The 12,365-nt window shown below is 46.2% G+C and overlaps 2 protein-coding genes across 3 annotated transcripts; one reads left to right on the forward strand and one right to left on the reverse strand.

The window, feature by feature from the left end:
- Nucleotides 1-164: 164 nt before the first annotated feature.
- Nucleotides 165-5,110, forward strand: LOC100829556. Of its 2 annotated transcripts, none has more exons than XM_003580549.4 (16): nt 165-377; nt 547-693; nt 1,077-1,168; nt 1,271-1,367; nt 1,609-1,652; nt 1,837-1,925; nt 2,176-2,267; nt 2,355-2,501; nt 2,601-2,748; nt 2,833-2,909; nt 3,442-3,513; nt 3,603-3,650; nt 3,836-3,963; nt 4,048-4,207; nt 4,294-4,495; nt 4,790-5,110. In XM_003580549.4, exons 1-16 carry the CDS (start codon nt 252-254, stop codon nt 4,837-4,839), a joined length of 1,719 nt encoding a protein of 572 aa, XP_003580597.1. In that variant the 5' UTR covers nt 165-251; the 3' UTR covers nt 4,840-5,110. The 2 variants fall into 2 exon arrangements, with proteins under 2 accessions (XP_003580597.1, XP_014751418.1); XM_014895932.2 differs by lacking the exon at nt 165-377 and adding an exon at nt 842-959 and having other exon boundaries at nt 551-693.
- A 142-nt stretch (nt 5,111-5,252) lies between these two features.
- LOC100829867 (homeobox-leucine zipper protein ROC2) lies at nt 5,253-11,900 on the reverse strand. Its single transcript, XM_003580550.4, has 12 exons — nt 11,285-11,900; nt 9,965-10,257; nt 8,955-9,072; nt 8,198-8,386; nt 7,694-8,134; nt 7,496-7,597; nt 7,194-7,385; nt 6,942-7,116; nt 6,524-6,795; nt 6,340-6,435; nt 5,825-6,244; nt 5,253-5,721 (listed from the first exon to the last, which is right to left on the reverse strand). Exons 1-11 carry the CDS (start codon nt 11,375-11,377, stop codon nt 5,852-5,854), a joined length of 2,364 nt encoding a protein of 787 aa, XP_003580598.1. The 5' UTR covers nt 11,378-11,900; the 3' UTR covers nt 5,253-5,721; nt 5,825-5,851.
- Between the last annotated feature and the right edge of the window lie 465 nt (nt 11,901-12,365).

Below are 12,365 nucleotides of genomic sequence, written 5' to 3' on the forward strand. Positions count from 1 at the left end.
TTTTTAGCTTATGTTTTAGCTTTGTACTCCGTACCAACACGTAACGGTATCTCCCGATAAAAAGAAAACACTATTTTTAGCTTTATACTCAGATTTGAATAGAGTTGGTTTTTGGATATGGGCCTTGCATAGCCCAGATTTGCACGGCTAGACAATTTGGACTCTTATTGGGGTCAAAGCCCAAAGCTTCTCCATCTCTAACCCAGTAGCCACTAGCCAGACTGCCAGAGGCAAACACGACGGCGACGGCCATGGCCTCGCCGAAGCTCGCCGCCGGCGACGGCAGCTACGACTTCCACCTCCGCTCGCTCTCCGCCGCATCACGGGACTCCGCCGCGGCCGCCGATCCCGCCTCCGACCCCAACCTCCTCCAGTCCGTAAGCGCATCTTCCTCCAATTCCCCCATTCTTCCCCTGAGCCGGCCACGTCGGTTAGAATCGGATTGTTTTGGTCCTTTTTTTTAGAATGAGGAGCAAGCTCCCTATTTCATTACGAAATCAAAGTTGTTTTGGTCCCTGACTGACCTGTGTTGCCTTGGCGTTGAAGGTGAGGAGGGTGTGCGAGATGTGCAAGGAGGCCAAGGGGGACAACGACGAGATGGTGGCGCGGGCGTTCCCGGTCATCAGCAAGCTGTTCCAGCGCTGTGCCACCGCGCCTACGCTGTCCACGGCCTCCAGAGGCGTGCTGCTGCTTGTAAGCCGTGCCTCGATTCACTGATGTGGTTCTAATTTTCTTTTGCAATCTTGGTTTGGTAGGATGTTCTTACATATTGTTACATTTCCTTGGAGAGATTCGGTACTTCTAAATTGCAATTTAATCTCTATGCCTCGATACTGTGCAGACTCAGACTTTGAGGTTTTAGAACTTAGAAGAGATCTTGATCAAAGTGTTGAGCCTGTGAAAAATGAAATTACTCCACAGTTGACCCCTAAAAGATCATTGTATCTGCCCAGTTGATGGTGAAAACACTCCCCATGTTAGATTAATTGTATAGGTCCCTTAATTATGCATAGAGTTTAGTTGTCATAGAAGTGAAAGTTGTCTAATAATTTGTACTATACTGTTTCTCTACCCAGACAATTCTGCAGTTCTTCCTGGACTTTGGGGAGGCGGTCTTGCACGATACCGATGGTAGCTTGAGAACCTTCTTCCGCTCTTGCTTGAGTAGGTAATATTTTTCTCTTCATTTTTTCTTGCTGCACTGGGCATGCCGTGGTTGAATTGCTTCCGCAGGCCCTCAAAATTGCTCAACTTTTCTTCTTGGTGATAGGGAGTTTGCAGATCCAATTGTTGCAGAACGTACGCTTGAATTCCTGATAGCAAACAAGACAAAGATCCTGAGCTGTTTTCCCACCTTGGTTCCACAGGTGTAGTACACATGAATGAACAGTTCGCTATATGCATTATATTGTCAATTGGATGTTTTCTTGAAAATCTCAAATGCAGATCTATGCTCGTGCTGTTCCAAAACATACTGCTCTGAAAGATCTCAATCCATTTCCTTTCATGATTTTCTAGCATGATTTATTTTTCTTTATCTAATTTTCAAATATACTAATCATTCATGTCAGGCATTGATTTTTCGTGTGTAATGTTGTTTCTGTGCAGTACTTCCCATTGCTGCTGAAGTTAATTGCATCAAATGGTGAGAGGTATGCCCTGTTAATCTCTAACAATCCTCTCACATAATTTCTGATAGTTTGCTGTTGATATATAATAAGTAGGCCATTCAGCTTCTTTCCTTCGAATGGCTAGCTAGTTGCTACTGACGACAGAAATATTTTAGATAGCATTGTTGACCATTTGTCAATCTAATTTGGTTTGCTATCGTTCCAGGTTGGATAAGAAGTTTTCAGAATTGCTTCCATTAATGATGTCAGCAGGATCCTTTCTTCCTCTCTTCCTGTCCCTTATGGATCTGCCAAGTATGTCTGCTGATCTCGTACTTCCAGGACTTTCTTGGGTTTTATTTAGTGATTAGTTCACATCTTAAGTTAAAATGTTAAAATGACATTGTTGAACTACATATGATGCACATCTCTTGGAGTAATGATCTAGGATTCAGATTATGTGCCACTATGTAGCATGATGAATATTGCTTATCATGTACTATTAATCTTTTTCGTATGCAAGTCTGTTTCAATGCCGCCCTTTAACCTCTGGAACATCTCTCAGTGTTAGTGGTAGCATTGGAAAAGGTGGAAAGAAGTTCTGGAACTCTCATCGGTAGTAGTATAGCTACTATACAGAAGAGTGCTGCTCCTGAGGTTGCTTTCACAATGATTTGACCCCTAAAAGCTATGATTATGATATCTAGTTTTTAGTCTAACTGTTATCCTTTTTCTATGCTGTAGATGCTCCTCGCACTAATGGACGAGGCATATACTGGGTCTGCAATAGAAGATCAAAGTGGCAATTCAGGTTCTGATGATAGTGGTCCTCTAGACCTTGCTGACCCGTTGTTCCTTGACCTTCTAAAAGATGAGAATGATGGCATTGCTGTAAGTAGTTCCTTTTTCGCAATACCTTGATGTTTTATATCTCTCTATCCATCCCTAACTTTGTTATAATTTTACCAATTTTGTTGTTGTTTTCCGTAGGCAAAACATTGGACATCTCCTACAATATCTTCAACCTTACAAGCGGCACTTAACAGCCCGCAATCGGACAGATTAAAACAGTCATTGAAAATGGCCCCTCGCTTTCTTACTGTGTATTTCGCCACAGCTTTGCGGGACGTCAACAATTGTATGTTGCATGTATTTGTTGGTTGCTGCACATGCTAATGACCAACATGGCACTTGATTTGACAATCTATATTTGTTGGTTCAGCACTCTTGTGTGCTCTGATTCCAGTAGTTATGTCAAGATATGCTGCAATGTTCCCTGACAAGGATTTCTCTTTCGAGGTAGGCAGACATTTTTTATTTTTCGCAGTCACTTCTCCCTCTATGTGATACTGATGCTTAGTAAATATAGCTAGATTTAAGCCAGACCAGGTTCTGTCACAAACAAGGATCTCTTACCTTTCGTATATCTCATGTTGGTCAGTTTAACAGAGTAGGCATCAAATCAGCTTTAATGAGCAAAAATCAACATCTGGAGACATAATTGAAGGATAAATTCTAATGGAACTATTGCTGGCCTACTAGTCTCTTAAAACTTCAATTTATAAAGCTATTTGGAAAGTTTCAGATGCTTTGAATATCTAACTGTAATTGACATGGAAAAGTGGCATGTAAAAATGACCCAACAAAATAAGAAAATTGAGTTTGTTAAGTGTTAACTTTCTTAGTATCACTTGTTCCTCTGATCCATAAAGATTGATATATGCTCATATGGCATGTCTGGATTATTTAGTTTGCTCGTATCACTTGTACCAGTTCACATGATATATTTGGATTTAACTTGAACAAGTTCCTTGTTCTAACATCCTTGTAGGTCAGGAAAAGGCTTTCGGATTTCTTATTGGCTGCATTCCAGCGCTCCCCTGACATTATTGCACTACTAAAGGTACCAACTGAGTGACTCTTACTACGTAAGGTTTATGTCATATGGTATTCTAGAACAGTTTTGCATAACAATTTCAAACCATTCTGCAGAAGCCTATTACTGATAGACTTGGGGAGGCCCATGCTAACCCTGCAAAGGCAAGTATATCTGTCAAGTATTTTATCTAATTTTGCTTCTACAATGCCTACTGGAGTTGCTGCATCATTGCCTGCTTTTGTTGTTCTTGTGCCGAATTATCTGTAGTAAGTAAAATAGCTAATTCTCTTCTCCACGAAATCGTACCTTTTTTTTTTAATGGGACATGGCCTATGCTGCTATTCAGACAGAATTAGCTTTGCATTTGTGTTGGGCCATTGGTGAGCATGGAGCAGGAGGCATAAACCACAAAGATGTAGCTCGTGAACTATTTGAAAATTTGGAGTTGCTATTATATGAAAATCTGGCAACTAGGTTGGTCTTCGTTGTACAAGCTTTTCTTTTTTAAACTTCCATGGTATTAATCCTGATTGACTTCTTTCATCTCTTGTTTCCAAGTCGTTTGGGATTAAGTCAGGAACCAGGATTTGATTCTATGGGTGCAACTTCTAGGAAGTCATCCCAAGCTAGGCTTCTCTGCTTTGTGGTGACTGCCATTGCGAAGCTAGCAACATGTCATAATGAGTTGCTTCCAAGGGCACGCGTATCTTTGGCCAAGGTAGTTTCTGGCATAACAAACACATCAAGGGTTTGTTATGTCGGCATATTATCCATCACTGAAATATGTCACTTGCTTTCCTGCAGGTTGCTCGGTCCAGGACCTCAGACAGGAGAGTCTGGCAACGTGCCTGTGACTACTTAGGGCTCATGAATGAACCTGCCATTTGTTTATCTGTACTGGGACCATCCACTGCCCAAGGAAATGGTCCTGGCATTGTGAACTGGAGGGAAGGAGGGACGAAGATGGTAGCTCACATTCCATTTTACCTTTTAGCCGCACAAAAAGGTAAAAAGAAAGGGCAGCTAAAGAATAAACATCTGTCTTATTTACAAGCAGCAGAAATATGTCTGCATCCTTCTAATGTGGTGGCATGTACGTTGCTGCATCTAAGGACAAAACTCAACAATCAAGTTTTAAAAAACAGATTCAGTTTTCAGCAAACTAATCGTGTAACTTAATCATCATGTTATATTTCTGTTGTATATTCCTTTGGGGTGGTAATCTTATTGAGAACACACAAGTCACTTTTTTTTGGAAGGGACACAAGTCACTTACACCTGCACTCGGCATGTGTTTCAGGTCCACCTTGTCATGACTTCTCATACGCCGACCTACTCCCCGCAGAATGAAAATCCCTCCATGAGTAGCAATGATTCTCTCGCAGACACCATGTGCACAGAGATCATTGGTGATCATAGCGTGCTGAAGATCCAGTGCAGATGATGCTTTTTCTTATCCGGTTCTTTCCTTTTCCAATCTCGCCGGTCCTGTACTGTTTCAGAAGCACTCGATTGTGTATACGTGGAACGGTTTGTCACAACCGTACATCTTCTGAATGTGAAGCAGTGTTATACATTCAGATCTTCTAATACTGATGCTGTAGTGATGACATCTTCTGATGGTCTTGTTGTGATTGAGTCCCGGTTTCTGCCGGTCACCACCGAAAGAAGTGCTGCAAAGTGAGCACAAGTTTAAAAGGAAATGGTTCACAGTCAAACATTAACTGACATGTGCCTTCATCGGAGCTTTGGAAAGAATTCCAGAGAGCAAGCACATCACAACATTAAATTTGGGATTCAAATGATGATCGATAACCAGAGGCGCTACAAAATTAAACCCAAAGCAACAGGAAGACAGATCCAAATCTCTATTCTGCAGCTCAAGTCACTGGAAAGTCTGAACAACAGAAGCAGCAGCAACAACGACAGCACAAATTACAGACTGAAAAATCACGGTTTTTGTACTACATGAAGAACCCTAAAACCCAGAAGTAGCAGCATCCGAGAGGCCAACACGAAGAGGAAGTCAATACCCGAACCAACCGCCCTTGCGTAGTGGTGACACATCTTTTCGCAAATTTTTGCAATGAAGAACCTAATCACCACTTGTCGGAGTACCCCGGTCGAATTCGCGGGGAACAATCGCCCAAATCCATGAGCACCACATGGCAAGGAGAGTCTGAGGTGCGTTCTTGACTTCCCACTGATGAAAGCTCCAAAATTTTGCTGCTCCTGACAGATATGCAAACTCATCAGAATTCAGAGAATGCTAGCGAATTCCTCATGTGAACAGCTTTTAATTCAAGTTATGATGTCCAAATGGATATGGACTTACCTCTGATACAAACATTGGAAACAAAGGCTACTGCGGCGAGCTTTCGCCGGAGACAGCAGCCTTGATGCGCTCCACGGTGCAGGCGATGAGGCTGTTCACTGTCGCCACCGACCCGAGCGACAGCTTGGCGGTGGGGACGGAGTCGACGAGGATCTGGAACGCCACTGTCAGGAGAGACCCACCGGAGCCGACACCACCATCACTGACGGAGGGCCCTCCCCCGGTATGGATGTTGCCGGCTGGCCCGTCTGGCAGGATGGCGAAGCCGGACGGCAGGAGCGCAACATAGTCCGGGTCGCCGCCGTTGAGGACGACGTTCATGGCCACGATGTCAACGGGGGCATAGATGACATAGGAGCCCGACGCGTCCGTGCAGCTCTCTTGCAGGATCAGCATGTTGCTTTGGTTGGAGTTGGTGCTCTGCATGCACAGAACAATGCATCATGTATGATATCACATGCACAACAGAGGAATCCAGGGATGGTAGATCGATAATTGCTTCTACTTGTGCTTACATTGACGCGAAGGAGAGACACGCAGTTGCCATGATCGCGGCCATTGGCGATGTGAGCCATTTCTTGAACGACGCCGCCATTGGAGAGGATGTCCCACTGCAAAAAAAGGAATTTCATCAAGGATGTTCATCAAATGTTCAATCTGTTCATGATCATTTCATTATGAAGATGGTATGTGTAGTACCTGGCTGCGAGAGGTCTCGTCGCGGAGGAAGTCAAAGACACGCTTAGGGGGTACGGGGAGCCAGAAGGAGGTGGCAGCGTTGAGGACGATGCCAGGTGGCCTCCCGGGGTCGTCGACACTCTGCCTCGTCATGACCCTGACGTCCTCGGCGCCGCTCCCAGACAGCCTGGTCCACTGGTGTGCCACGGAGGCCGTAACGCCACCGCAGAAGCTCGCAACCATCCTCTCCGCCAGCTTAAGCATGCTCTTCTTCCCCTCTGAGCTGGTGATCACTGCATCATCCACCAACAAAAACAACAACACATGGCCATAAGTGCCTAGTATAAGCATCTCATTTTTTTTCATCTATTGCATCGTATAGCAAACAAATGTTGCATGCATAGCAAAGTAGGTGCTGCAGTATGCAAATATATAATACCTCCGATGTCGCTGTTGGGGATGTTGCTGGCCATGACGCTGGCAAGGCGCTCGCACTGGCGGCCGAGCGCGCCGACCCACCTGCGCGCGCCGAAGGCCAGGCCGGAGTTCACCAGCAGCTTGTAGATGTTGTGCACCGACCTGTCGTCCACCTCCACATGCTCCACCCATGTCACCTGAGAGATCAGAACAAATCTCATCATTTCATCATTCCTCCTGCCATAACATGGTGATTGGAAGTTGCGTGCTCTACCTTTGAATAGCCATTGGGCGCCTCCTGGATGAGGCACCCGGACGGCCTGCGCCGGCACTTGATCCCTTGAAGGGTGTCGAGGGAGACGTCGACGACGGCCCATGTCCCGTCAGAGTTCTGCTTGCAGTACCTCACGAAGTAGCTCTCCCTCGTTGGCACCAGCGGCGATGGCACCTGGAACTCCACCGACATCTGCACAATACAAATTCAGCAGCCGCGCCGGCCCCATCATGCAATTCAGCCATCCATGATCAATTCAGCATGACTCAAAATCTGCTGTAAAATTGGAGCTTGTCACTCACCACTTGCAGTGCACCATCGTAGCAGCCAGCAACGCCTGTGGACAGCACCTCCAGCGTGGCCGCCCTCGACACGATGCTCGAGAACACCGCCGCATACTGATTCTGCCAAACGCAACCCATAAAAAAAATTCAGAACAGCCACATTAAGAATCAAAAGTTCAGAAGATCAATATTCAGATGGCATGATGGATGGCTTACGACGTCCATGAGGATCTCGACGAGGTTAGCAGGGGTCAGGATAACAACAGCTGATTCCCGGGACGCCTCAGAGACGAGCTGCCCGTACTGCTTGGGCCCGAGCCCACCACCGCGTGGGCCGCCGAACATCCTGGCGTACTCCTCCTCGTTGAGCGTCTCCATGGGCCCCGCGACGCCGGGCCCGGCCCACAGCGGCTCGTTCAGCCGTGTCATCCGCAGCAGCTCCTCCATGGCCGCCACGGCCAGCTCCACCACCACTCCCTTGTTCTGGTCGCCGGCGCCGCCGGTGGGCCTCATCGGCTGCTGCAGCTCTCCAAACATGTCGGCGCCCAGGTGGTGGTGCCCGTAAGCCCCCACGGCGGCCAGAGGGTTGGAGAGCACCGGGAACGGCACCGCCGGCTTGCCCACGTACTTGGCCGCGATCGCCGAGATCCTGTCGATCTGCGCATATGATGTTCATCAAGGGGTGATCAGGGAAGCAAGATTGAAAGCAAGGTTGTATACCTCGTCGCGGAGGCGGGCGTTCTCGAGGCGGAGGTGGTGCTCGTCGAAGGACATCTCGCCGAGGGCGGCGGGGCCGCCGCAGCTGGGGCAGGAGGCGCTGCTCAGGGCCTCCTTGTAACGCATGTTCTCAGCACGCAGCTTGTCGTTCTCCCCGCGCAGCTGCGAGTTCTCGTGCCGCTCTTGCTGGTTCTGCATTGTACATACACACATTCACCATTAGTTCAGTCCAAAACGAATTAGCCAATGATCAGTAATTAGCGCCAGCCATTGTAATAGGATTAACTGGTCAGCGGGATACAACAGGACACGTAGGCATCGTCCGTGCTTAGCTGGAGTCTGGGAGTAGTACAGGGTGGGGTTTGACTATGGCCACGGCCAGCACAGCCAGACGGGCCAGTGGCAGCGCAGCAGCATTTGGCAGAGTGCCCGGCTGGACATGGACATGGGGCGGGCTGGCTGGATGGCTGGCAGAGCGCGTGTGTGTATGTGTGTGGGCGAGCTTTGTCCAGATATAGTAACGCCGCCATGAATGCGTGCAGGGAGCTAGCTAGGAGCTAGGTCAGAGGCTTAAATGAAGTGGTTGCGACGACGCTCGCTCACTGCTGGGCACCAAATTTCTCGTCTCAGCCCAAACGTAGGACACTATAGACCACTTCCTTTGCTTTCATTTTCACAGTTCCAATGGAACCATGCATCAGAAAGATGTACTACTGGTATCAACAAAGTAAGATTAAGGATTAGTAATTAGTAGGAGTACCTTCGTCTGGGTCCTCTTGTTCTGGAACCAAAACTTGACCTGCAGCGGCTCCAGCCCGAGCTCCCGGCTCAGCTCCTTGCGCTGCTTGTCGTCCGGGTGCTGACACTCCTTGTAGAAACTGCACACAACATTAACATACACACCGATATCGATCCTAATCACTTACATTTTATTGCATCAGAAAAAAGAAAATAAAGTGCAACTAAATAATTAATTAATCTCGTCAAAAAAAATGCAGGAAAGGAAAATGGTAAAACAAAAAAAATGATACCAAAATGCGTCCAGAAAAACATGCATCAAGAAAATACAAATGATAAAAATAAACAAATAAAGTGAGTGTGGGAAAGCAGTGGGATGAAGTCCTAGCTAGGCTCTCGTCGTCCCTAGCTGAGCTGGTTTCTTGAATGCCGTGTCTTCCGTTTCCTTTTTGTGCGTGGGGAAGCAGCGGAAGAGAACAGAAAAAACGGTTCGGAGTTTCGGTCAACTTAAAACGTACGTACGCAAATTTGTCCACTGGACTTCCTTTGCGTAGTACGAGCGAGAGAGCAACAACTCAATTTGACTTGTACGCACGACGTAAGCATGTGTATCCGTGAAAGAATGCCAGTACTACCAATAGTAGTAACCGGTCCACTATTTTGTTGTTCTGGTAACTTCGATCTTAACAACAATGCAGAGGAATCAAATTAAGGAAATTGGTAAACATTTATGCCATTCCAAGAACAAGAAAGCATTTAAAGGAAATACTCCTTCCTAGTACTAGTACTAGGACTCCAGTTGATTAGATACATATTTATGGGCATGATCGATTAAGCTAGGGAGAGAGGGTACATATATTGTATTGCGAGATTAAAGAAAATTATAATCTAGAGATAATCCCTGGCATTAAAGGAAATTGCTAGTAACATTCATGGCATTTCAAGAACAGGAAAGTAAGAAATGATTATCTAGGGAGATCATGGTGGAATTACTGGAATGAATGAACTATACGAGAATTAGCATATACTTACGCTTCCATCTCCTGGATCTGGTGCTGGGTATGGCGGTGGTAGCGGTTCTGCTTGCGGGGGCGCTTGTTGGGGTCAGCCTGCTGCTGCAGCTCGTCCTCCACGCCGTCGCCGTCCACGTTCTCGCTGCCGGACCTGCTCTCGAAGTCCTCGCCCAGCGGCTCGGACCGCCGCCGGACCATGCTCCTCCTGCCGCTATTGTCGCTGCTCTCCGCCATCGCCGGCGCCGGGATCTGGTGATTCAGGAGCGCCTGATGGTGGTGGAGCTGCTGGTGATTGCTGTCCAACAAGTTTGGCTGCAAATTTGGCAAGGGGATGAGAGAGCTTATTTATAGTAGATCGGCGGAACTGGATCAGGAGGAGATTAATTGATGACAAGGTATTAATTGATTGATTAGTGTAGCCACGGAAAAGGGGTGAAATTGGATGCAAATTAAAGCCTGCTAACTTTTGTTGCTTTGGGGAAGAGGGGGAAAATAATGTGTGTTTGTAGATGCAAAAGGAGAAAAAATTGGGGCACAAAATACACAAAAACCAGGAAGAACACAGGGAAGGAAGCAACAGGAAACCTGTGGCAGCAGTAGTACTATTCTCTGCTAGATCTCCATCTCTGGAGATGTGTGCAAGATCAAGAAGTACTGAAGGAGTGATGAATTCGAACTCTCTCAGTCTTCCCCCTGGTCTTCTTTATCGATCTCCTCCGTTTATATAGGAGTCTGGGTCTTAAAGAAAGGGGACTTCGACGGACTCATGTGTACTCTGAGTCTCTGATGACCTAATCTATGTGTGAACAGCAGACACTTACTGGGATAAAGTACTGGGATAAGCCCATCATCCTCTCTCTCTCACCCTGAAACTTCTCACTTCCCAAGAAAAAAAAAGGTACTACTAGTACTGCTAAATTTTGAGAAGGATCGATCGATCCATGCACACTTTGCCCTCTTCTACACAAGGGGGAGAAATATGCAAATCGAAACAAGAAGTGATTAAAGATGCAAATCAGAGAGGATCGTAGATGCAAACCAAAAGAAGGAAAAAATTAAAGAAGCAGCTAGCAAAGCATAAAGGGATCAGTCATCAGCGTAAATGCAAATGGAGACAAGAAATTTTCAATTTAATTCCAACACACACAGAAGGCAAACAAACAGCGACTCCTGAAAGGTGCGATCTTTGCAAAAAGAGGAAATTAAAGGGAAATAATAATTACTACTTCCTCTGTTCCATCTTAATTGGCACGCGGATCAGGAGTAGTACATAGGCATGCTTTAATTCCCTTGAGCTAGAAGAGATTAATTTGGAGAAAGGATTGTGTTGATTGTTTACCTGACCGAGTGAGAGTGCCGATGAGGACGATCCGTAGGCGGCGCTGCTCCGGCCGATCATCGACGACGGCATGTGCCTCACCGGGATCATCATGATACTCTCTCTTTTTAGCAAACTATCTCTGAAACCCTAGCAAGCTCTCGCCTTCTTCCTGCCAGACCTTCCATTTCTTCACATACATACATGCATCTTCTCTCTTTCTCTCAGCCAAAACAAACAAGTACTGCTAGTCCTATATATGGAGAGAAAGAGATGTATATATCTTGCTTGCCAAGCAACAACAGCACACGAGTAGCAGCAGATCTATGAACAAGCAAGCCCAGAGAGAGGAACTTTGCAGGCCGGCAGGGATCGAGAGATCTAAGATGAGAACCTTATGTAATTATATGTCGATCGATCCTGGCCTCCCTGTGTGTTGTGCTTCTGATAGAAACGGCGAAGTTTCGGGAGGTTTTTTCTGAAGGGTAGAGATCTAGAGGCGGCGGAGAGAAGGAGAGAACTTTGGGAAGAGGAGCTGGGCGGCGGCCATGGAAGGGGAAGGGCGGAGGAGGAAGAAGGGGGAGGAGTTAATGCCGGAGAGTGTTGAGACGGTGCAATCGCATTTATTGACAAGGCGTACTGCAATGGCTAGGGAAGAGAAAGAGATAGAGAGAGAGCATTTTGCAAGTTTTTTATTCCTCCGAAATACTGCTGGTATACGGCTGGTATTTTGGAGTTTTTCGGTGGCAAGAAAGGAAATAGTACAATACTGCCATTTTCCCCTCATGGAGTATATATACTAATTTTACTTTTACTTATATCTCACTAATACTAAATATATATTGGCTGGACAAGCTAGCAGATACTTATCTCTACAGTAGAATAGTTCATGGTCAATAAAAGTGTTAACTAGAGGAGTGTTCTTGTATGATGCATGCACGATGATTTTCGTACAATTTTTTTTACGACATGCACTATGGGTATTATGGGCGCGCGCTTAGACTTAGGCAGGGCCAATTTTATCGTATATATGCAGAGTATTTCCATAGATTATATGCCTATGTTCCGTCTCATTTGCTTGCTGGAGTAGCTTAATTACCAT

Source organism: Brachypodium distachyon, chromosome 5 (genome assembly GCF_000005505.3).
Source record: "Brachypodium distachyon strain Bd21 chromosome 5, Brachypodium_distachyon_v3.0, whole genome shotgun sequence".
NCBI lineage: Eukaryota > Viridiplantae > Streptophyta > Magnoliopsida > Poales > Poaceae > Brachypodium > Brachypodium distachyon.

Bases quoted from the DNA above. Each gene is read 5' to 3' on its own strand.
- LOC100829556 (XM_003580549.4), top strand. From the start codon at position 252: ATGGCCTCGCCGAAGCTCGCCGCCGGCGACGGCAGCTACGACTTCCAC. The intron at 2,502-2,600 runs GTAAGTAGTTCC...TGTTTTCCGTAG, and splicing joins ATGAGAATGATGGCATTGCT to GCAAAACATTGGACATCTCC. The intron at 3,514-3,602 runs GTACCAACTGAG...ACCATTCTGCAG, and splicing joins ACATTATTGCACTACTAAAG to AAGCCTATTACTGATAGACT.
- LOC100829867 (XM_003580550.4), bottom strand. From the start codon at position 11,377: ATGATGATCCCGGTGAGGCACATGCCGTCGTCGATGATCGGCCGGAGC. The intron at 10,258-11,284 runs GTAAACAATCAA...CCAAATTTGCAG, and splicing joins CGGCACTCTCACTCGGTCAG to CCAAACTTGTTGGACAGCAA. The intron at 7,598-7,693 runs GTAAGCCATCCA...TGCGTTTGGCAG, and splicing joins TCGAGATCCTCATGGACGTC to AATCAGTATGCGGCGGTGTT.